Raw genomic sequence first — 22,387 nt, forward strand, 5'->3', positions numbered from 1 at the left:
CACTTACCATAAAATAGCCCACAGACTCGCCTCTCTTGCTCACTGCTATTATCACGACATGCTTTGATATTTCGCTTTTAATATATTTTCATAATGAGGAAGAAAATTTTATTTGAAATGCAGTGCTGTTATTTGTCTGTGTTCAGATCCAGCTTGGCAAATATGACTTCTAAAGATCAGCTGTGCACCGGTCTCAACTCAAAATCTTTTAACGTTACCTGCACTTTGGTCATAATATAAAGACTAGATATTATTGATAATGTCAATACATGGGTAACACTATAACTAATCATAATTAGTTCATAATTCGGGGGGACGTTATAGATGTACATTTAAGTTACATTTAGTCATTTAGCAGACGCTTTTATCCAAAGCAACTTACATTGTAAATAATGCACATTCGAATAATATAAAGTATAATCTATATGAATACATAAGTGAAAGTGATATATTCCTTAATATGTTTGCTACTTAGCCAATGTCAGTGCAAAATATTATCGCTAGGTGAATAGTCAATGTATACAATGATTGTTAATCTTTGTTGTATAGAGCTCGGGCGTAGACGTCATGGAATGGTGCATTGTGGGTAACGGCGGCCATTTTAGAGGCATCGCAAAGCAGGTTTGTAATAAGATAATAGCCAGTCTCCAGAAAAAGTTATAGAACGTGACAAAAAAAGTTGCCTATACCTATACGGACAAACTTAATAATGAAGCCAAACAACGCTAATTAAAAAAAAAAGAGGTTGTAGGCGGAATCGATCCCAATGAACACATGAAAGTTTACCAAGCCTCAGTTTCCCCGATAATTTATCCTACCGGGTCTGTGGAGTGAGCGCTTACACCTCCGATCAATTTAAAAATGTCACTTTCACTTTTTAAAAAGTCACTGGAGGCTCACCTGCAGATCATAAATGGATCTGCAAATTAAACGTGGAGAAAACAATCTTTTTCACTAAGGAAATGTTAACATTAACCAAGCATCAGTGGTGACACACACACACACTTATCAGATTCTGCGAGTTATAAAGCTTGTCTATGCGGGTTTGTTACACTTCAGGAGTAATTACTCACCTATCATACTTGCAAAAATCCACTGTTTTCCTCCGGTAGTTCTGTAATCCGGTATAATATTGACGAACATTCACCTCAGACACAACCCACCATTCACCAAAACAAGACGCTTAACTTCCTATTTTGAAGTTCGTTCCAGTTTTTTTTTTTTTTTTTTTTAAACAAGTTGTTCAAATTTGTTAAATACAGTCAGCACAAAAATATCAAAAAGCAAATTAAGTTCAGGATTGGGTCAAAAGAAAATGTTTAAACAAAAAATACAGACACTAAACTGACTCCCTTACTGGCCAAAAACTAGAGAAAACGTAATGTGTTTGTGTCTGAGTTTGTGTGTGTGTGTGTGTATGTGAGAGAGAGAGAGAGACCATACACAACATGTCTCACCATAACTATGTATTATATTATTATCGAATGTGATGGTTTCCCTCCGTACAGTGGCGACCCAAGCCATCTGACGCCTCTTGGTGATTTCAGACACCTTGTGTTTTTTTTCCAAGTAGGAAAATGTTGAAAACTAATATGATTCACGAGGCGTTTGCCCTGTCGATCATGAAACCGATTACAGCAGTTCACAATACAGCAATACTGAACCATTTTCCAAAAAATAATAAAAATTAATGACCAAATGACCAACGTTACCTAATGCCTACTATACAGTACATCTACTTCTGTACCGCGATTCCCACAATGCATTGCGACGTGACGCAACGATCCCGACCTCTATTGTCTTTCAGTTCTTCAGCAAGCATGTAGAAATCCATCACAGAAAGCTTTAGACAAACATTGGCCTCCAGGAACCAAGAAGCTGAATTTTGATGACTTTTGTGAACCAGACCAGCTTGTGAGAATGTTCAAGAAAAAAGAGCTCAGCAGAATCCTTACTTCAGTAAGTGTTCAATTTGTTCAATTCTCTCTTTAGAACAATGTTCGACTGCTTTTAATCGTTTGTATTTTGATTTGTTTGTTTTAGTCTGGTGAATAAAATTTTACCTAAGGAAGTGGATGAAATCTTTTCCTTAGCAGATTTCAACAAAGATGGGAAGTTAGACTATGCAGAGGTATGATCACCAAGCATTTGACTGAAAAAGGGTGGTTCGTAATGTAAATTGACAATTTATAGTATTAAATAGTTGAGTTGAATTAGCCAGCCTGCTGTTTAGTGCAGGCTTCTCGAGTCTACTGCAGAGCAGTGTCAGACCGCAGCACTGAAGAAGCTTGAGGCTGAAGCCAAACTGAAGAGGCAGAAGTTTGGCAACCAGTCGGACGGCTCCCTTCCATCTTCAGAGACACAGCCCAGAACAGCTGGAAAACACACAGAGGAAAGGTTTGATACTGGCTCTGCACACAAGCACAAAACGTAAAAGCACAATATATTATAGTGTAATATATTAGTAATTTATAAATCGACAGAATGCTTTTGCCTTCACTCTCTTTACTTTGGAGTGAGGAATTTAGAGTTTAGGTTGGGTTTGGTCTTAAAGGAATAGTTCACTTAGAAATTACAATTTACTGAACATTTACTCAACCCTCCGATCTTTCAAGATGTAGATGAGTTTTTATTAATCCGAACAGATTTGGAGAAATTTAGCATTACATCACTTGCTCACCACCAGTGGATCCCCTGCAGTGAATGGGTGCCATCAGAATTAGAGTTCAACCAGGTGATAAAAGTATCACAATAATCCACATGACTTCGGTCCAAGCTGCATTTTTGTAATGAACAAATCCATCACTAAGGCGTTTTAACTTTAAACCATCCCTCCTGGCCATAATAAAATTGTCAATCCCCTGTTTTCCTGTCACATCAAAATCCACCAGCATGTTTGTTTAGAACTGTTTTGGACTGTTTTTATTTGTAAGCAGTGCTTGATCTGTGCATATTCCTCAACTGATTAAGACCACTTTTTCACAGGAAAAATAAATATTATGCATAGAATGTATAGTTGTGTTTTAGCGGGACAGTAAATAAAAAAATGCTTTTCACTTCACAAGTTAATTGATGGACTGTTATTATCAGCTGTTTGGACTCTTGTTCTGATGGCACCCATTCCCTGCAGAGGATCCATTGGTGAGCGAGTGATGTACTTATGTACATGTTGGATAGCCTGATGGTGAGTACATTTTCAAGGTTTTTGTTGTTGTTTTTTTTCTTTTGGATGAATTGTTTCTTTAAAATGTAAATGTACAAGTCGGGTCGGGTTCAGTCGGCTCTGCTTTACAGGATGGATTTCACATTTGGGCGTACAAGAAAACAAACAAACAAATATGCAATTCTGTTTCCATTCCTCACACTGCAGTCTATTATATACTAAGTAATGATTAAGCTATTGATCTCCCCTCATGTGTGATGAAAAATCATTTGGATTTGTGCCATAATGTGAACTCAATAGAGGGTTTGCATAGGGAGGAGCTTTTAAAACCTTTTGTTTAAGGCAGCCATTAGTCATTATTATGATTAAGTGCAGGACTAGTGATAATCTGCTTTTGCTTTCGGGTGTTCAGTTTTAAACATTGTTTTAAAATGTGCAGTTCATTTGTTAATTTTCTTTTCTTGGATTTCTAAATGATGCTGCTGTTGTAATGAAGATAGTTTCTATTTTTGCGTATGACAGGCAGTCGCTCACCATCCAAGCCATCTTCAGCTCGCAGTCGTCGGTCATCTTTATCCACAGTCTTCACCATGGGCGCTGGCTGGCGCTTAAGAGTGGCAGACTGGTGGAGCCCAAATCTCTACAGGTGCCATGTGCATTGTGGGAGTGCCGGTTTCTTTTGGACTTTGCTTAAAATCTCCCTGATAGAACTCTTAGGAATAGTGGTTAAGGTTACACAATCAAAATAACATAAAAAATATGTTTAAAATTAAATCACTGCTGTAAAACCCCATTCCAAAAAGTCAACCTAAAATAAAAAAAAAATCTATATATTTAATAAATAAAAATCATTTAATAAATAAAATAGAATTACTTTTTTTAAATAAAATAAAATAATGAAAAGGCTGAGAAATAATGGAATGAGCAATTAAGGAATAAATTGTTACGCAGCCATGTAACAATCACAAGTTTTCCTATCTCTAGGAACATTCGTTTTGCCTACAACCTAAACTTTATCTAAACTCAAGTACCTTTAGGGCATCCATACATTTGCTGTGTTTTTGTAGTATCGAAGCCTTTTGGAAGCAAATTTTCCACCTGGTCGATATGAGTGCAGCTCTGCTATTGATCTCCTTCCTTTTGTTTGCACTCTTTTTGACTTTAACCTCAGCTGGTTTGCTTTACCACAGAAAAATAATGACCAAACTCGTCAAAGCGAAGAGATTGGAAAAAACTAGATGCTCTTGGGTGAAGAAAGTTCTATCGCCTTAGTTCCAGCCTGTTGTATTACCTGAGCCAGGAGCTTGATAATTGGGTGGAGGGATTGGAAAGGGTCAGGTTGTGTGGTTTTATGGTGGCTCGCGGTCTGTGCGCCAGACTTTAAATTACGGAGGTTTCTGGGAGGTGACAGGGCAGTGTATTAGTCCAGCCGAGTGACCCATCTCCTTGGGACACTACATCAGGGCCTTTTAAAGTAGACACTTGCCTCGGGCGCTTTTCTTCATTTTGATTCGGGGTGGACAAACCACCCAAGTGTTATGATTTGATCCTTAACACGTTTCACAACCCAGCATAAATTCTGGGAGGAAATTGCTTTTGTTGAAGAAGTGTCATGTTTTTAGCACTCGGAAAAGAAGCATAAACCAATTCTAAACATTAAAAGGCCTCTGTGGCACCTGGGGACAAGGTTTATTACCCAAAACTACCCTCTGATGGGTCAGAAAGGAGGCTGTTTGACTCAGATTCTTTGATTACTTGATGATTTAGAGTATATTTGCTGTAACATTTTAGCTGGACCTAAACAACAGCAGTTAAAAGAGCAAAAAGACTTGCTTTAGACAAGAATTTATGGGTTTCCTCTGGCATTTTTACTTTTAATTACATTATTAGAGCATATAATATGAATTTCAAAGTTCTGTTTTGAAATTTAGGCCTATTCACAGATTATTTACATACTTGATGAAATATTTGATTTTGTTCCTTTCCACCCAGTTCTTTGATTGCCTTTGTTTTAACAAAGATGTAACACTAGCGCCACCCTGTGGTTGCATCTTCAACTTCCTCCAAAAACATTTCTTACTGGAATTCTGATACTGCAGTTGTTTAATGTTTCTGCTGTGTTGTACCTTTAACACCTATTTCACCAGGATTGGCATCATACTCTTATGAGAGGTTGTTTTTATCTGGAGGAAGATAGAACCATTGTTTCTCTTCAGTATCGCCTGATAATTCCAGAGACTACCAGCGTCTACCTGAACATACGGCCCCTCACCTTAACCCGATTCCTGGTAAATATATTGTACATGGTGACCGAAGTTACTTAAGTAACACAGTTTGCATTTTTCAAAGTATCCAATTTAGGCAGATTGGTGAATTTTTGTAGTGGTCATTTTGACTGTATGTGTATGCCACAAAGAAGCCTTCTCTGTAGATGTGTGTGGACACAGATCTATATGTGGTAACGGGGAGCGAGACCAAAGAAGATTTGAATTTGGTTTGCTTTACTGAGTTAAGGGATAAGGAGGTTGGTAAATGTTTCCATTTTCTATCTAAATATAATAGTATTTATATTATTGAATCCTAATGCCTGTTTGTATGTTGACATTCTCTTTTAAGCAATGATTCTCAGGCATTCTCTGACACAAGTACATTTTCCATTTGACTTTGAATCATTTTATCTTTTTATTTTAATTGTTTATGTACCGTTCCACCTCAAGCTAAATGAATAAATATGAATGGAAGTGTAGATATAATTGGGCATTTCAAAAGGGTAACGGGTTTGGTTTGTAATGCTGATGTTTCTGCAAATATACAACACATGTACACTTTTCATACACGTTTCATGATCAGCAGCTGTTTGTACAAAATCACGGTATAAAAGCATCCTACTGACAAATATAACAAATCATAAAATAACGCAATAAATAAGAGAAGTCCTGTCCAAAGAGTTTACTTCCTGAATGCAAGGGGAAATCATTATGGCAATATTCAAAAACAGAATGTTATTTCAGCTAACATTGGAAAATAAATGTAGAGAGAATAAAGACAAAAGGCTCTCTCTCTTTCTATATATGATATGTTTGGAAAAAAATATCTGTATTAACTGTATTGTCTATATCAATAGTAAATGTTTGCATTAGCTATTCATTGTCAAAATTTTTTACAAATGTCTTTTTATAAAATAAATAAATAAATAAAAGAATTAAGTAGGAAATGTCTTAGAGTATAAAATATAAATATATTTTAGAATATACAAAGTTTAGCCTATATATTAAAATATCAAAATACTAAATTGAGAACTGCATCAAGGTAAAAACAAAGGTCGACTCAATGCAATTGTAACAAATTATTCAATTTTATAACAGTGTGTTTGTCCTGTGTGACTTCTGTGGAGAGTAGAGATCAGTGCCGGCTCATTATCTGCTCTTGCCCTTCACCTTTGGCTGCAGACTGATGAAGAGGACGAGGAAGACTTCCACTAAAACTGCTCAGGTAGTCAACAGCACCCAGTCTGGAGAGCTGGAGCAAACCAAAGAGTTCAAGTCAGTCAATTCTAATGTTAACTGATTTACAATGAGTTAAGGTAGAGGGCTGAATAAATGTTTGATTACTGAAGTGAGGTTATTTTAGGTATCTATGATAACATTATACTGAATTTATGCAAAGATACTGTACTGTTTTGTTCCACAGGGCGGCATTGTCGGACATCTTTGAAGTGATTGATTTGGATGGCAGTGGTCTGCTGAGCCTAGAGGAGTACAACTTCTTTGAACAGAGAACCAGTGGAGAGAAATGTGATGAGGACGCCTGGGACATATGCAAAGGACCTTATACAAACACACTGTAAATCAAACAGACACATTACATTTGGTACAGGAAATCCAATACTTGTTTCTTACAAATTTTGGGATGCTTATTCTAAAAATAGTCCCTCTTTTGCTCTTGATGTGCATTTTCTTGCATAAATAGTAAGGCAAAGAAGTCCTGTATTATCCCTTAATAACCAGAAAGACTGATTCCAATTTTCCTCTTGTCAAGTTTTAACTATTTGTTCAATTCACAAATGATTGTCACATGTATGAAATTAAATAAGAATTATGGCCAGTTATAGAAGAAAATGCAGACATTTCCCAGAAGATTTACATATTAAAAAATAAATAAATAAAAATAAGATTTTGTGGGGGGAAAAAAGCTTATTTATTTATAAATCTGTGTTTATGTACAGTTCTTTTACAATAAATGGTGTATTTGAAGATATTTTCTGATGCAGTTGAATCATCATTGACAAGTAAATGTCTTTGGTTGTTTGTGATAAAGTCTTCAGTGATGTTTCATTTTTATTTATTTTTGTAATAAAAAGGTTGATTCCAGATCTTGAACGAGTGATATCCAATCTAGTCTAATGATATGCATTTCTATAACAGTGTTTGCTCTGCTGTACAGAGGTCTATCACGTCAAAAGCAGAGGCCAGATCTCTCAAAGGTCATGAGAATGTCTTGATTTATACATACAAAGGAGAGAGCAGAATTTAATCAGTCATTGCCAATAAGGTATGTTGATTAATGTTTTATGTCACTTAGCTGTTAAAGAGCCAACTCTTTCCAAAATGCCTGTGTTGGCCTCACTTTAGCACTTCTGGTACTTAACATTCACTGGGAATAAAACAAAGTAACTGGAATGCTTGATAGAAAGGAACCCTGGCCATGAGTAGAATTTCAATGTCCTGATTTGCCATTATATTGGCAAAGTCAGCTGAAGACCACTCCAAAAGAGAGAGGGGAATTAGATCTGCTAACAGGACTTGCGATTTTGCCAGTCAGTGGAAATAATGATCTGAAATATACACTAATGTTTGGGGTTTCGTTAATGTTTTTTTATTTTAATTTTTTATGTTTCTAAAGAGGACTCTCGTGCTTACTAAGGCTGCATTTATTTGATCAAAAATACAGTAATATTGTGAAATATTGTTACAATTTGTTCAATAATTAATTTCTATCTTTCTATATTTTAAAATGTATTTTATTCCGGTGATGGCAAAGCTGGATTTTCACCATCCATTACTCTGGTCTTCAGTGTCACATGATCCTTGATCCATGAAATAATTCTAATATGATGATTTGCTGCTCAAGAAACATTTCTTATTAATATCAGTGTTGAAAAAGGTCAAAAGAACAGCATTTTTTTGAAGTCGAAAATATATATATATTTTTTTGCAATTTTATGCATACTTCCTGAATAAAAGTACTTCTTTTTTTTTTCAAACATATTTTTTTACCGATCCCAAATGTTTGAATGTTAGTGTTCACATTTCCTATTGCATTGTTGTTAATTAATTATTATAAAACATAATATAAAGTTTTCTTTTCACCTTTTGTTCCTGTCACTTTTAATGCCGTAGTCCAATCAGAAGATAACGGTGCACATCAACAATGAACAAAGCAAGAACTGTGTGAGCAGCAGGGGCTTGAGTGTGTTTTCTCTGGAGGTTCCTGCTAGGACTAAAATGGTGAGATACACCATTTTCACTCACAAATAGAGACCAGTTCCCTCTGTAGATGCAGACTGAGGTGCATTTCATGCTCTATTTCCCATTCTCAATTAGAACTAATAAAAGAACCCAACTAGAGCAAGGCTAGTTGCACATAACAGACAATAATATTTACACTTATGATACATTTCTTTAACAATTGTGCACTTTTTTGGTCTCTGTTCAGGTGTGTCAGCACATCATGGCTTTAAATGATCACCGGGAGTGGACTTAACAACTGTGTTGAGACCATTATAGTTTGTAAATCCCTCAGTAAAGGTAGGAATTTATTATGAGACAACAAATAATGTAGTGCTATTTTGTAATATTTGTGTAATTTGTTTAGCTACAGTGACCATTGTAAACATGTTTTATAACAGCTTTCAAAAGTTATCATGTTTGTTTGTTTTTGCTGTTTCTGTAAGCATTATTAATGTTATTACAGTACATTCATGATATAAATTTTTTATATTGTAAATAAAGCAATTATTTTAAATAGTTATTTTGAATATTATCAGTTAATTATTTTTTATTTGTTTGTTATTTAAATTATAAGTTATTTTAAAGTTCACACAATGATTTCATATCTTTTCTCAGTTTTTGTGGATTTTTTTTTCTTTCTGTACATTCTCCACAATCCATAATGTGAGGTAACCAATCACATTACGTTATATCAGTTTGGTTTGCTATGAAACAATTCCTATGTAACAATTTAACTTCAGCAATATAAACTCACCTAAAGGATTATTGGGAACACCTGTTCAATTTCTCATTAATGCAATTATCTAATCAACCAATCACATGGCAGTTGCTTCAATGCATTTAGGGGTGTGGTCCTGGTCAAGACAATCTCCTGAACTCCAAACTGAATGTCAGAATGGGAAAGAAAGGTGATTTAAGCAATTTTGAGCGTGGCCTGGTTGTCGGTGCCAGACGGCCCAGTCTGGGTATTTCACAATCTGCTCAGTTACTGGGATTTTCACGCACAACCATTTCTAGGGTTTACAAAGAATGGTGTGAAAAGGGAGAAACATACAATATGCGACAATCCTATGGCTGAAAATGCCTTGTTAATGATAGAGGTCAGAAGAGAATGGGCCGACTGATTCAAGCTGATAGAAGAGCAACTTTGACTGAAATAACCACTCGTCACAACCGAGGTATGCAGCAAAGCATTTGTGAAGCCACAACACGCACAACCTTGAGGCGGATGGGCTTCTACAGCAGAAGACCCCACCGGGTACCACTCATCTTCACTACAAATAGGAAAAAGAGGCTACAATTTGCACGAGCTCACTAAAATTGTACAGTTGAAGACTGTAAAAATGTTGCCTGGTCTGATGAGTCTTGATTTCTGTTTTCTGACATTCAGATGGTGGAGTCAGAATTTAGCATAAACAGAATGAGAACATGGATCCATCATGCCTTGTTACCACTGTGCAGGCTGCTGGTGGTGGTGTAATGGTGTGGGGGATGTTTTCTTGGAACACTTTAGGCCCCTCGGTGCCAATTGGTCATCGTTTAAATGCCACGGCCTACCTGAGCATTGTTTCTGACCATGTCCATCCCTTTATGACCACCATGTACCCATCCTCTGATGACTACTTCCAGCTGGATAATGCACCATGTCACAAAGCTCGAATCGTTTTCATATTGGCCCCCACAGTCACCAGATCTCAACCCAATAGAGCATCTTTGGGATGTGGTGGAACGGGAGCTTCGTGCCCTGGATGTGCATCCCACAAATCTCCATCAACTGCAAGATGCTATCCTATCAATATGGGCCAACATTTCTAAAGAATGCTTTCAGCACCTTGTTGAATCAATGCCACGTAGAATTAAGGCAGTTCTGAAGGCGAAAGTGGGTCAAACACCGTATTAGTATTAGCACCACATGTAGGTTTAAGCGTCTATTCATAACTTTCAGTCAATTATTTTGCCCTTTGACTTTCACTACTGTAACTGTAGAACAAGACCCTAAAGGTCACATGACATGTGAGGAGTATTTAATCTCCATCTCTCTAACCAACAAAGTAAACTTCTCTTAAAACTTTTCGTTCAATATGTAGCCTATGTATTATTTAGTTTTGTTAGAGATTTTTGTATTTATATATATTTTTTTCTTGCATTCGACACACAGTTCCAGCTTGACTTTTAACCTGTATTTTGTAGAGAAACCTGCAATATCATGACAACATGCGAACCTTACATCAATGTAAACTTTGTTCTGCTTTGAATGAATTCTGGGTGAAACTTGATGCAATAGACAAACAAAACTCTGATCAAGAGTGCCAGCTTTCCCAACATGTACTTTCACAGGGCCCATAAATTTTCACCCATTAGACCATTTGGTGGTTATGTGTACTTTACAACTAAAAGCTTAAATGTTCATTTTGATTTTAGGATTCAATAATATAAAATCAAATGTACATTTGATTTTACCTTGATAAATATTGAGATTCCGTGCAGACATAATAATGATGAATCACTTGATGATCTACAACCCCTCTGATGTTCAAATATTGCTTGTTTGCTTAGCTTTTCATATGATACAAGATACATTTAGAGCATAAAACATAGTTTTATGATTTACTTGTTTTGGGGTTTTGTACACTCTGGTATTATTAGACATGCTCAACTGTCTCTTTAAATGCTACGTGGTGAATAGACACATCTCGCTTAGTCTCGCGTAGCCAGACCTTCAGTGGGCGTGACGTCTGAGGCCGAGAGAGACTACTCCCGCTGGTCACTTGGTTAGTGACAGGCGCTCACTGCTGCTGCAACATGGACAAAATTACTGTTATTAAGACCAAACCGTACACCGACCAAAAACCCGGAACCAGCGGTTTGAGAAAGAGGGTGACTGTATTCCAGCAGAACCCGCATTATGCGGAGAATTTTATCCAGAGTATTATTTCCATCGTTGACCCTGCTGACAGGCAGGAGGGCACCCTGGTAGTGGGAGGAGATGGACGCTTCTTCATGAAAGACGCTATTCAGCTGATCGTCCAGATTGCTGCTGCTAATGGGGTTAGTAGGCTACTGGCCGCCGATTTCTACGCGTAATTGAATGCAGAAGTAACGTGTATGAAAAGTTATTTCCTTAAATAGGAACGGGTGGTTCTGTCCAGAGTCATGACACATTCAAATGTATTGCAAAAGAGGTTAAGGTTAACTGTTACTTCAGTTGCAACTGTGCTCTGCCATGCATGCTTTCAAAACTCGATGGAACAAACAGCAAGGTTACATTTTTGGAGTTTCATTTCAAAGCTTTTCAAAATACATTGCATACACATTAACGTTACATAATAATTGTCGCAGGGGAATAATCATGTCCACTTTGTTCATGATTGATCAATTCGTAAACTATTCATTCTAATAAGTCGGATCTTTTTAATGAATCGGTTTGCAAAACCTTTCTGAACCAGCAATTTGTATGCAATCTTACTGAATCAGTCTGTGAGGTTCTCAAGTGAATAGACCGATTCAATATACAGCCAATTTTACTTTGTTGATGAAACAGAATTAACAAAAACGCAATACTATAACTTCATTTATTATTATTATTAATAATATTATTGTTATGAATGCAAACAATACATATATGACATCACTGATATACAAATTTGTGTAGAGTTCACAACATGTATCAACAATATGTCATTATAACTTCATTTGCTTTATGCCAGGGATGAATAGATGACGTAAATGCTGCGGCGTTACCTTTTTTTGTACTGTCTGTGGGCGTGACCGTGCGTGACGTAATTAATCGCAGAATCTCTTTTTCTGATTCTTTAAATCAAGCTGTTAAAAAAATCGATCATAAATGAATCGGACTGGGTGCAAACGAGCTTCGTGATCTTTCAAGCTGAACTGTTTTGAGACTCAAAGACCCAAAAGCAGGAGCTAATGCGTTTTGACAACAACCTGTCTCATCATGTTGCAGAGCGCATTTAATTTAGAAAGTGAAAAACTGAAGGAGCGTTTTGTAAGGCAGTGAGGATTTCTTTAACAAGCAGTCTTGTAGCGACCATAATGTGGAGGAGGCGTGCCTTCAGGAGGCGTGTCTACAAGACATCAGCGCTGTATTGAGTGAAAACACAAACTAGGTCTTTATTCTATGAATATGCACTAGCCATGTCCTGTCAATTGCAATGCAGTGTTGTGTAACAGTCCATAGATTCAAGATTCAAGTAGCTTTATTGGCATGGTAAAAAGTATCTTTACATTGCCAAAGCATAGAAAGATTTAAATAAAATAGGACCACAAATATACATAAGAATAGAAGTATGTAGCATATAGTGTCTATATATCTGAATACAGTAAAACGAAAGTACTAATAACAATTCTAATAAAGATACAGTAGAAGGACTGGATCCTGTCACATCAGTTTATGTGTGTTGTACCGTGTTTTCTTCCAGATATGATTTGTGGTTCTGTTCTGCTGCTTGTCCTTTTATGGCAGGACTTGATGTACCTTGCAGCTAGGTTGGAGCTTCTTGAGGTTTCTCCCAGAATGTATGGCAGTTTGTCCTTTTGTTGTATCTGGTTGTATCTTTGTGTTTGTTTGTGAATTGAGGGAAGAAAGTTTCCATAATTTGTGCATAATTAGGACAAGTTTTTAAAAAGTGCAGTTCTGTTTTCACTTCATGTACTTAGTCTGTATTGGGTGTTTGTCCCATTTGGTGAAGTCTTGGTTTGTGCACCCCAGACCTCACATCCATAGAGTGTGATTGATTCTATAACTGATTGGATTATTTTTAGCCAGATTCCAATTGTCAAGTTTTATATTTTTCTTGATTGCGTAAAAAGCTCTTTGTGCCCTGTCTCTCAGGTCGTTCACAGTCTTGTTTAAGTTTCCTGTTTTACTGATGTTTATTCCGAGGTATGTGTAATTGTTAGTGTTCTAAGGGCATGTTGTTTAATTTGAAACAGTGATGTTGGTTTTCGTGACTGGCCCTTTTTTGGAATATCATAATTTGAGTCTTTTTAAGGTTAACTGACAAGGCCCATGTCTGACAGAAGGTGTGCAGGAGACCCTCTTTTGTGGGTGACAGCAGCACTAGATCATCCACAAACAGAAGACATTTAACTTCAGTGTCTAGTAGAGTAAGACCTGTAAATCACAAGAAAACACATCAATAGGGTTGATGTGATGTAAACATTGAACTGAATGGCAAAGTCAGGGTAGTTGTCTCTTACGGTTCAGAGTTTATGAGTGTATTTCTTAACATACCCTTAAATATGAGTTTTTATTTTAAATTATGTTTATCATGAGTTGATCATCACTTGTCTCGTCCATGTTGTCTCAGATTGGCAGGCTGGTCATTGGTCAGAATGGGATTATGTCAACACCTGCTGTTTCCTGCATGATTCGAAAAATCAAAGCCGTTGGGGGTATCATCCTGACAGCCAGTCACAACCCTGGCGGCCCCAATGGAGACTTCGGCATCAAGTACAACATATCAAGTGGAGGTTAGAGATGCATGCATGAATTAGTAATTAGTAATGAAGGATTAAACACTGTACTGAACTGGGATTCGGGTTGTCTTTCCCAGGTCCTGCACCAGAGGGCATCACAGACAAAATCTTTCAGATCAGCAAGAGCCTCCAGGAATATCACATCTGCCCTGAGCTCAAGGTGGACCTCTCAACCATTGGCAAGCAGACCTTTGAGGTCGACACGTTCAAGCCCTTTACTGGTACCATTTTTAAATTGTACTATTTGCCAGTTACAGTACATAAAATTATTTTCAGGTCATATTTGATTAATGTGTCTACAGTATGGTTAACAGTCTTGTCTCTTTTGCAGTTGAAATTGTGGACTCAGTAGAATCCTATGCAGAGATGCTGAGAGATATCTTTGATTTTGCTGCTCTGAAAGAATTGCTCTCAGGACCCAATCATATCAAGGTTCGGCTTGATGCAATGCATGGAGGTATGGATTTTATTCCCACAAAAACATGCATAAGTCCTCTGAAACAACAGTTACATAAATGGTATACAAAGCAACTGAAGATTAACTCTTTCTGTGTTCTTCACACTAGTAATGGGTCCGTATGTAAAGAAGATTGTGTGTGAAGAGCTTGGCTCGCCTGCTAACTCTGCTGTTAACTGTGTCCCCTCTGAGGACTTCGGGGGACACCATCCCGACCCTAACTTAACATATGCTGCTGACCTGGTCAACACTATGAAGGGAGGTGAATATGACTTTGGAGCAGCTTTTGATGGTGACGGCGTAAGTCTAAAAGTTTATATCTGAAGTTTATAACCACATACACACTGCTGTTCAAAGTTAGGGGTTACTCAGATTTTTTAAAATATTTGCAACAAATTCTCTTCTGCTCACCAATACTGTATTTATTTTATTAAAAAACAGTGAAAACCACAATATTGGGAAATATTGAAACAATTTAAAATAACTGTTTTCTATTTTAATATCTTTGAAAAATGTTTTTTTTTTCTTGATGGCAAAGCTGAATATTAAGTAGCCTTTACTCCAGTCTTCCTTCCAGTCACATAATGCTTTGGAAATCATTCAAATAGGCTTATATGTATGTATGTATGTGTGTATACGTTTATGTACAAAGAAAAAAAAATCAGGATTCACTGATGTATACAGGTGCATCTCCATAAATTAGAATGTTGTGGAAAAGTTAATTTATTTCAGTAGTTCAACTCAAATTGTGAAACGATTTAAATAAATTCAGTGCACACAGACTTAAGTAGTTTAAGTATGTGGTTCTTTTAATTGTGATGTTGGCTCACATTTAACAAAAACCCACCAGTTCTCAACAAATTAGAATACTGTGACATTCCAATCAGCTAATCAATTCAAAACACCTGCAAAGGTTTCCTGATCTTTCAAAATGGTCTCTAAGTTTGGTCCACTAGGCTACACAATCATGGGTAAGACTGCTGATCTGACAGTTGTCCAGAAGACAGTCATTGACACCTTTCACAAGAAGGGTAAGCCACAAATATTCATTGCCAAAGAAGCTGGCTGTTCCCAGAGTGCTGTATCCAAGCATGTTAATAGAAAGTTGAATGGAAGAAAAAAATGCACAACCAAGAGAATGGTAGCCTTATGAGGATTGTCAAGCAAATCGATTCAAGAATTTGAGTGAACTTCACAAGGAATGGACTGAGGCTGGGGTCAAGGCTTCAAGTGCCACCACACACAGATGTGTCAAGGAATTTGCTGAACCACAGACAAGAGGCGCCTTACCTGGGCCAAGGAGACAAAGAACTAGACTGTTGCCAAGTGGTCCAAAGTCCTCTTTAAAGATGAGAGCAAGTTTTGTATTTCATTTGGAAACCAAGGTCCTAGAGTCTGGAGGAAGGGTGGAGAAGCTCATAGCCCAAGTTGCTTGAAGTCCAGTGTTAAGTTTCCACAGTCTGTGATGATTTGGGGTTCAATGTCTTCTGCTGGTTTTGGTCCATTGTGTTTTTTGAAAACCAAAGTAACTCCACCCGTTTACCAATACATTTTGGAGCACTTCATGCTTCCTTCTGCTGACCAGCTTTTTGAAGATGCTGATTTCATTTTCCAATAGGATTTGGCACCTGCCCACACTGCCAAAAGCACCAAAAGTTGGTTAAATGACCATGGTGTTGGTGTGCTTGACTGGCCAGCAAACACACCAGAACTGAACTCCATAGAGAATTTATGAGCTATTGTCAAGAGGAAAATGAGAAACAAGGGACCAAAAAATGCAGATGAGCTGAAGGCCACTGTCAAAGAAAGCTGGGCTTCCATACCACCTCATCAGTGCCACAAACTGATCACCTCCATGCCACGCTGAATTGAGGCAGTAATTAAAGCAAAAGGAGACCCTACCAAGTAGGGCTGCACGATATTGGGAAAAAATGACATTGCGATATTTTATTTTTCTGCGATATATATTGCAATATTTTTTCTTACAAACCAAAATGGGGTGAGCACACTTACATTCTCATTTTAAATGATTTAAACATCGACATCATCGTGTCAATTGATTAATATGCGGGAGGGAGAGAGAGCAAGAGAGCAAGACAGCAAGAGCTGTTTGAAGACAGCTCTCTCTCTCTCTCTCTCTCTCTCTCTCTCTCTCTATCTCTCTCTCTGTCTCTCTGCCCTGTTAAACTTGCATGTGTTTTTCAGTCCTGTCAATGATAAACTTTCACTCTATGATGGTTAAGCTGTGCAATTAATCCGCGAATCACATTCGTCAAGGGCGCAGCTGGTCCGTACAGTTAATGAATAACGGATCAACTACGACAGCCTAAATCGCACACCCTGCGATGTGACTATTGTGGATTCGTACATCGCGATATCGATGCTTTAACGACACATCGTGCAGCCCTACAGTTAATGAATAACAGATCAACGACGACAGCCTACATCGCACATCCTGCGATGTAACTATCATGGATTCGTACATCGCGATATCGATGCTTAAACAACACATCGTGCAGCCCTACCAAGTATTGAGTACATGTACAGTAAATGAACATACTTTCCAGAAAGCAAACAATTCACTAAATTGAATTGTACTTATATACTTAAATACTTAAATACTTAAATACTTATGAAGTATTCTAATTTGTTGTGATAGTAAATTGGTGGGGTTTTGTTAAATGTGAGCCATCACAATTAAAAGAACCAAAGACATAAACTACTTCCGTCTGTGTGCATTGAATTTATTAATTACAAGAGTTTCACAATTTGAGTTGAATTACTGAAATTAACTTTTCCACAAAATTTTAATTTACTGAGATGCACCGTTATAGCGTTCAAAAGAACACCATTTATTTTAAATTGAAATCTTTCGTGACATTATAAATGTCTTTACTGTCAGTTTTGATCAATTTAATGCATTCTTGCTGAATAAAAGTATTTGAAAAACTGCTTCCAAACATTTCAACAGTACTTGTGCTTTCAATTATGCAATTAAAATCAGCCAAGAAATTAAACCTCATTATCATAGTTCCCTTCTTGATGTTCTATTTGCAGGATCGTAACATGGTTCTGGGTAAGCATGGATTCTTCGTAAACCCCTCAGACTCTGTGGCAGTCATCGGTGCCAACATTAAATCCATTCCTTATTTCCAGAAGACTGGGGTGAAGGGTCTGGCTCGCAGTATGCCCACCAGCGGGGCTTTGGACAAGTATGATCATCTAAGCTCACTTATATTTTATGATTTAACCATATGTTTAACCATATCAATAAGTCTAGCAAGTGTGCACTACACACTCCATAGCATCTCATAAACTTTAGAGCAATATCAAATTTTTTTTTTTTTTTGTCATACAGGGTTGCCAAAGCTTTGAAGATGCCACTTTATGAGTCTCCCACAGGCTGGAAATTCTTTGGAAACTTGATGGATGCTGGCAGTTTATCCCTCTGTGGTGAAGAAAGCTTTGGTACTGGTGAGTAGCTATGAAACCATTGGTGTTATTCAGTCAAATAGGATATTTTAAGTCGCTATTAACCTGCTTATAGGTTTTATGCTGAAAAGCATTTTTTTATCTATTAAAATTAGTGGTTAAATATTTAACACAGTCAAACCAAAATTAATCAGACACCAGATTTTTTTTATGTATTCTTTTTTACTAGTGGATGCAGGACACTATAATTCATAAATGTAAGTGAGTATAGCAAAATAAAGTGAACTGCGACGTATTATACCAAAAAATACTTCATACAGTGGACTACAAGTAAAATTTGGGATCAGAATTATTCAGATACTTTGACCTGACCTTGTTTTGCTTTTTCTTTTTTCTTTTTGTCTTCTAACACCACACAGTGAAAAATTAAGCATTGCTTGGCAATTGTTTGGCCTAAATTGGCATGATCTAATTGTGCACTTAAATTTTTATCTGTGAAAAATACAAACATTTTTAGTTTATATTAAAGAGATAGTGAACAATGAACATTCTGTCAGTAATTTCTCACCCTCATGTCGTTTCAACCCAATAAGACCTATGTTCATCTTCAGAACACAAATTAAGATATTTTTGATGAAATCCAAGAGCTTTCTGATCCTGCATAGACAGTAAGACAACTGACACATACAAGGCCCAGAAAGTTAGTAAGGACATTGTTAAAATAGCCCAAGTGACACCAGTTTGTACAACTGTAATTATATGAAGCTATGAGAATACTCTTTGTGTGCAAAGAAAACAAAAATACATAACGACTTCATTCAACAATTCTTCTCTTTATGAAGCTAATAAAGTTATAAATTAGTTTTTCATCACCACTTACATGATGTTTTCATAGTAAGTCAAGCTCTTTCATCTCAAAATATGAAAGAAAGCTTGATTTCTCATGAGACGACCTTATGAAGTCCTGTTTTTTGGTAGGTTCTGATCACATCCGGGAGAAGGATGGTCTGTGGGCAGTTCTCGCATGGCTCTCAATCCTGGCCACTCGCAAGCAGAGCGTGGAGGACATCATGAAAGAGCACTGGCAGAGGTTTGGAAGGAACTTCTTCACAAGGTAACCGCAATAAAGCGACATGCTGATCTCTGTTGCTTGCCTGCCCTCTGCTGGTAGACTTGTGGAAGTCACCAGACTTTGTCCCAAATCTCTGTTTCAGGTATGACTATGAAGAGGTGGACTCAGATGCTGCGAATAAGATGATTGATCACTTACAGACGACTATGTTTGATAAAGCCTTTATTGGGCAGAAGTTCTCCTCAGGGGATAAAACATATGAAGTGGAGAAGGCTGATAACTTTGAGTACACAGACCCTGTCGATGGCAGTGTTTCAAAAGGACAGGTGAGTCAGGCGTACAGAAAAATGTAATAATAGTGTAACATAATAGAATTAAAAATACATGATTAATGCTCATATGGTCAGCCCATTGCATAATTATTTTTTTAATTAGCTCTCCTGTAGATTTCAGGTCACTTAGATGTTATGATGTGCGTTTGTTCATATCTATAATTAGAACTAGAATTCAATTTTTTTTTTATTTTTATTAATGTTTATTTACTCAAATAAAAATATTTGATCAAAAATACATTGTGATAATTTCACTTTACCGCTTATTTAAAGAGCTATTTCTTTATGTAATTTATTCCTGTTATGGCAAAGCTGATTTTAATCCAGTCTTCAGTGTCACGTGATCATTCTAATATGTGATTTTTATTATAATCAATATATATATTTTTATTCCCTTTCATTCATTTATCTGAAATATAAATTTGTTAAAGTTTTTTAAACAGTCATGCACTTCGGTAACATTATTCAGAAGTCAACTGTTTCTACTCAAAAAATAAAATATTTCATATATTTTATCCCTTTATATGACTGCTGATTGTCTGTTCTTGTAAACATCAAATACTGAAATGACATCGATATGTAGATATTCGTTGATATGATTTCGGTGATGAAATTACTGATAATCTGCATTACTGTTGTTGAAAGAATAGCCTCATCATGACCTTTGTGTTCGAGCTCACGAAAACCCCATCCGTCTTGGAAGCGTTTAATCTAAACACCTTTCTCCGTTTCATATTAATGTGTGCATGCTTTCCAAAACACAGTACTGTGTGTTGGCCATCATCCCCGTTTCCTGTCTTCATGCTTCTTTAGGGGTTGAGGATCATCTTCACTGATGGCTCACGTATCATCTTCCGTCTCAGCGGGACAGGCAGTGCTGGGGCAACCATCAGGCTTTACATTGACAGCTATGAGGAAGACTCTCAGAAAATCTATCATGATCCACAGGTAAACCGGTCAAAATATGTTCACCCACCACAGTATCATTTTACATGAAATGTTATATCTTTATTTATTTTTATGTATTTATTTTCGATATTTTTTTTTAAGTAAATCTGTTGTAGCTGTAGTAGTAATCAATTTTGACATGCTCATCCCTACACATATTGTTAAAGATCCAATTCGCTCAATTGTATCTGCTCGAACTGGATCACAAGAGTATTAATCTGTCTTAAAGAATCAACTTCAGACACGCTTGTGATGATGTTTTAGTTCCAGCAGTTCTTTTCATCTTGAGTTTTGAGTCTTGAATTACTATAGAAGAAAAGGATTCTCATTTTAACTACAAAACGGTACATTTGGACCGTCTGTTTTCATTTAGTGTAAATCAAAGTCCCTATTGTATTTCTCTCATTTTGTGGGCTCCCTTATAGCGCACTTGTAACATTTCTATCCTCGTTTAGATTATTAACATTGTCTCAACAGGTCATGCTGGCTCCTCTGGTGGACATTGCCTTGAGGATCTCTCAGCTACAGGAAAAGACGGGCCGCACCGCTCCAACTGTGATCACATAATTATCCTAGAGCCCATATTCACCTGATCCAGACTAGCAGCAATGCCTTGATTTACCATTTCATACCCCAGTCATTATGTGTTCAGTGTATCCTCTAGAAAGTCTCACATTTCTACTGTTCCACATGCACAATCAAAGATTTATATCTATCTATATAAATAGAGATTATAAAATAAAAGTCTATACAATTAATAGCTTGTGATTTGTTCTTCAGGAATTCATGCTTTTTTCCATGCACTTTGATTTGTCATTGGGACTAAAGCGCTTAACTTTTCTCTGTGTCTGCTAGATCTATCATATTTGGATTCTAAAAACAACAGCTATGTTTTATTCATATACACAGTTCGTCTTTCATTTGAGGCTTAAAGCGGTAACTATTACGCTACAGTGTGTTATTAGTGGATAAAGAATCCTAAAGGCAGGAAACCTGCATAAAATATATTCTGCCTTTAAATTAGCACCGCAAATAGCACAAGTGTCTTTCAATGGGAGCTGACACTGAAAAGTTCAGATTACCATCATTTCAATTATTTTTTGAAGAGTCTTCTGTGTAACCTAAATCTGGGTGATGGCATCTGGTCAAAATAAAAGCCTTTAACAAAGAATTATTACCAGTTTGGTCACTTTGTTATTATTATAATTTTTTTTTTTTTTACCTTAAAGGGTAGTTTACCTAAGAAATTAAAATTATCTAATTATTCACCTTCAAGTTGTTCTTAACCTATATGAGTTTCTTTCTTTTGTTGGACACGGAAGAAATTTTAAAGAATGTTTTTAACCATTATAACCATGCTGTTGACGGTAGCCATTGACTTCCAAGGTGTGTAAAAAATATTATTGAAGTCAATGGCTACTGTCAACTGTTTGGTTACAAGCATTCTTCAAAATATAATTCTTTGTGTTCAGCAGAAGATAGAAGCTCATACAGGTCAGGAAGAAAATGAGAGTGAGTAAATGACAATTTTTGGGGAGAGTGGGGCGAACTATAACTTTTATAATTATGGAAAATGTTAAGGAAAATTTTTGACAAATTGAACAAACCTTAAGAATCTGGCTTATTTCTATGTCAAGGTAACTAATCAAACAATCAGGTGTGTGACACTGAGAATGAAAATCAGTTAAAGAGGTCAGAATAATTAAAGGTCAGATTTTCTTACTTCCATTGAATCATGCAATACCTTTTGAATATATATGAAATCATATATGCTGTATCTAGATATAATTTATTATTCAAAACGTTTAAAATGTAAAGGGGGGAAAGGGGGGTGTTTTCATTAGTGGTCTAAAATTTATGTATGGACCCACTATATATAGTGCCTTCATGAAATGATGTGTTGTCATCATAAACTCCCAGTCAGTCTATTTGGTTTGAAATTTCCTTCAATTTAGTTAATATGGGAAATCAGGT

The 22,387-nt window shown here is 36.6% G+C and overlaps 1 protein-coding gene and 1 pseudogene across 1 annotated transcript; both read left to right on the forward strand.

Annotated features, from left to right (window-relative positions):
- Positions 1-53: 53 nt before the first annotated feature.
- Positions 54-7,522, forward strand: LOC127959936 (EF-hand calcium-binding domain-containing protein 7-like; annotated as a pseudogene).
- Positions 7,523-11,399: 3,877 nt separating this feature from the next.
- Positions 11,400-21,584, forward strand: LOC127960166 (phosphoglucomutase-1). The gene is made up of 11 exons (XM_052559754.1): positions 11,400-11,721; positions 14,004-14,166; positions 14,250-14,393; positions 14,504-14,629; positions 14,739-14,929; positions 17,687-17,841; positions 17,988-18,103; positions 19,040-19,175; positions 19,276-19,459; positions 20,279-20,413; positions 20,891-21,584. The coding sequence occupies exons 1-11, from the start codon at positions 11,476-11,478 to the stop codon at positions 20,978-20,980; spliced, it is 1,686 nt and encodes a 561-aa protein (XP_052415714.1). The 5' UTR covers positions 11,400-11,475; the 3' UTR covers positions 20,981-21,584.
- Positions 21,585-22,387: the final 803 nt, after the last annotated feature.

The sequence above is a fragment of the Carassius gibelio genome, chromosome B6 (genome assembly GCF_023724105.1).
Source record: "Carassius gibelio isolate Cgi1373 ecotype wild population from Czech Republic chromosome B6, carGib1.2-hapl.c, whole genome shotgun sequence".
NCBI classification, from domain to species: Eukaryota; Metazoa; Chordata; class Actinopteri; order Cypriniformes; family Cyprinidae; genus Carassius; species Carassius gibelio.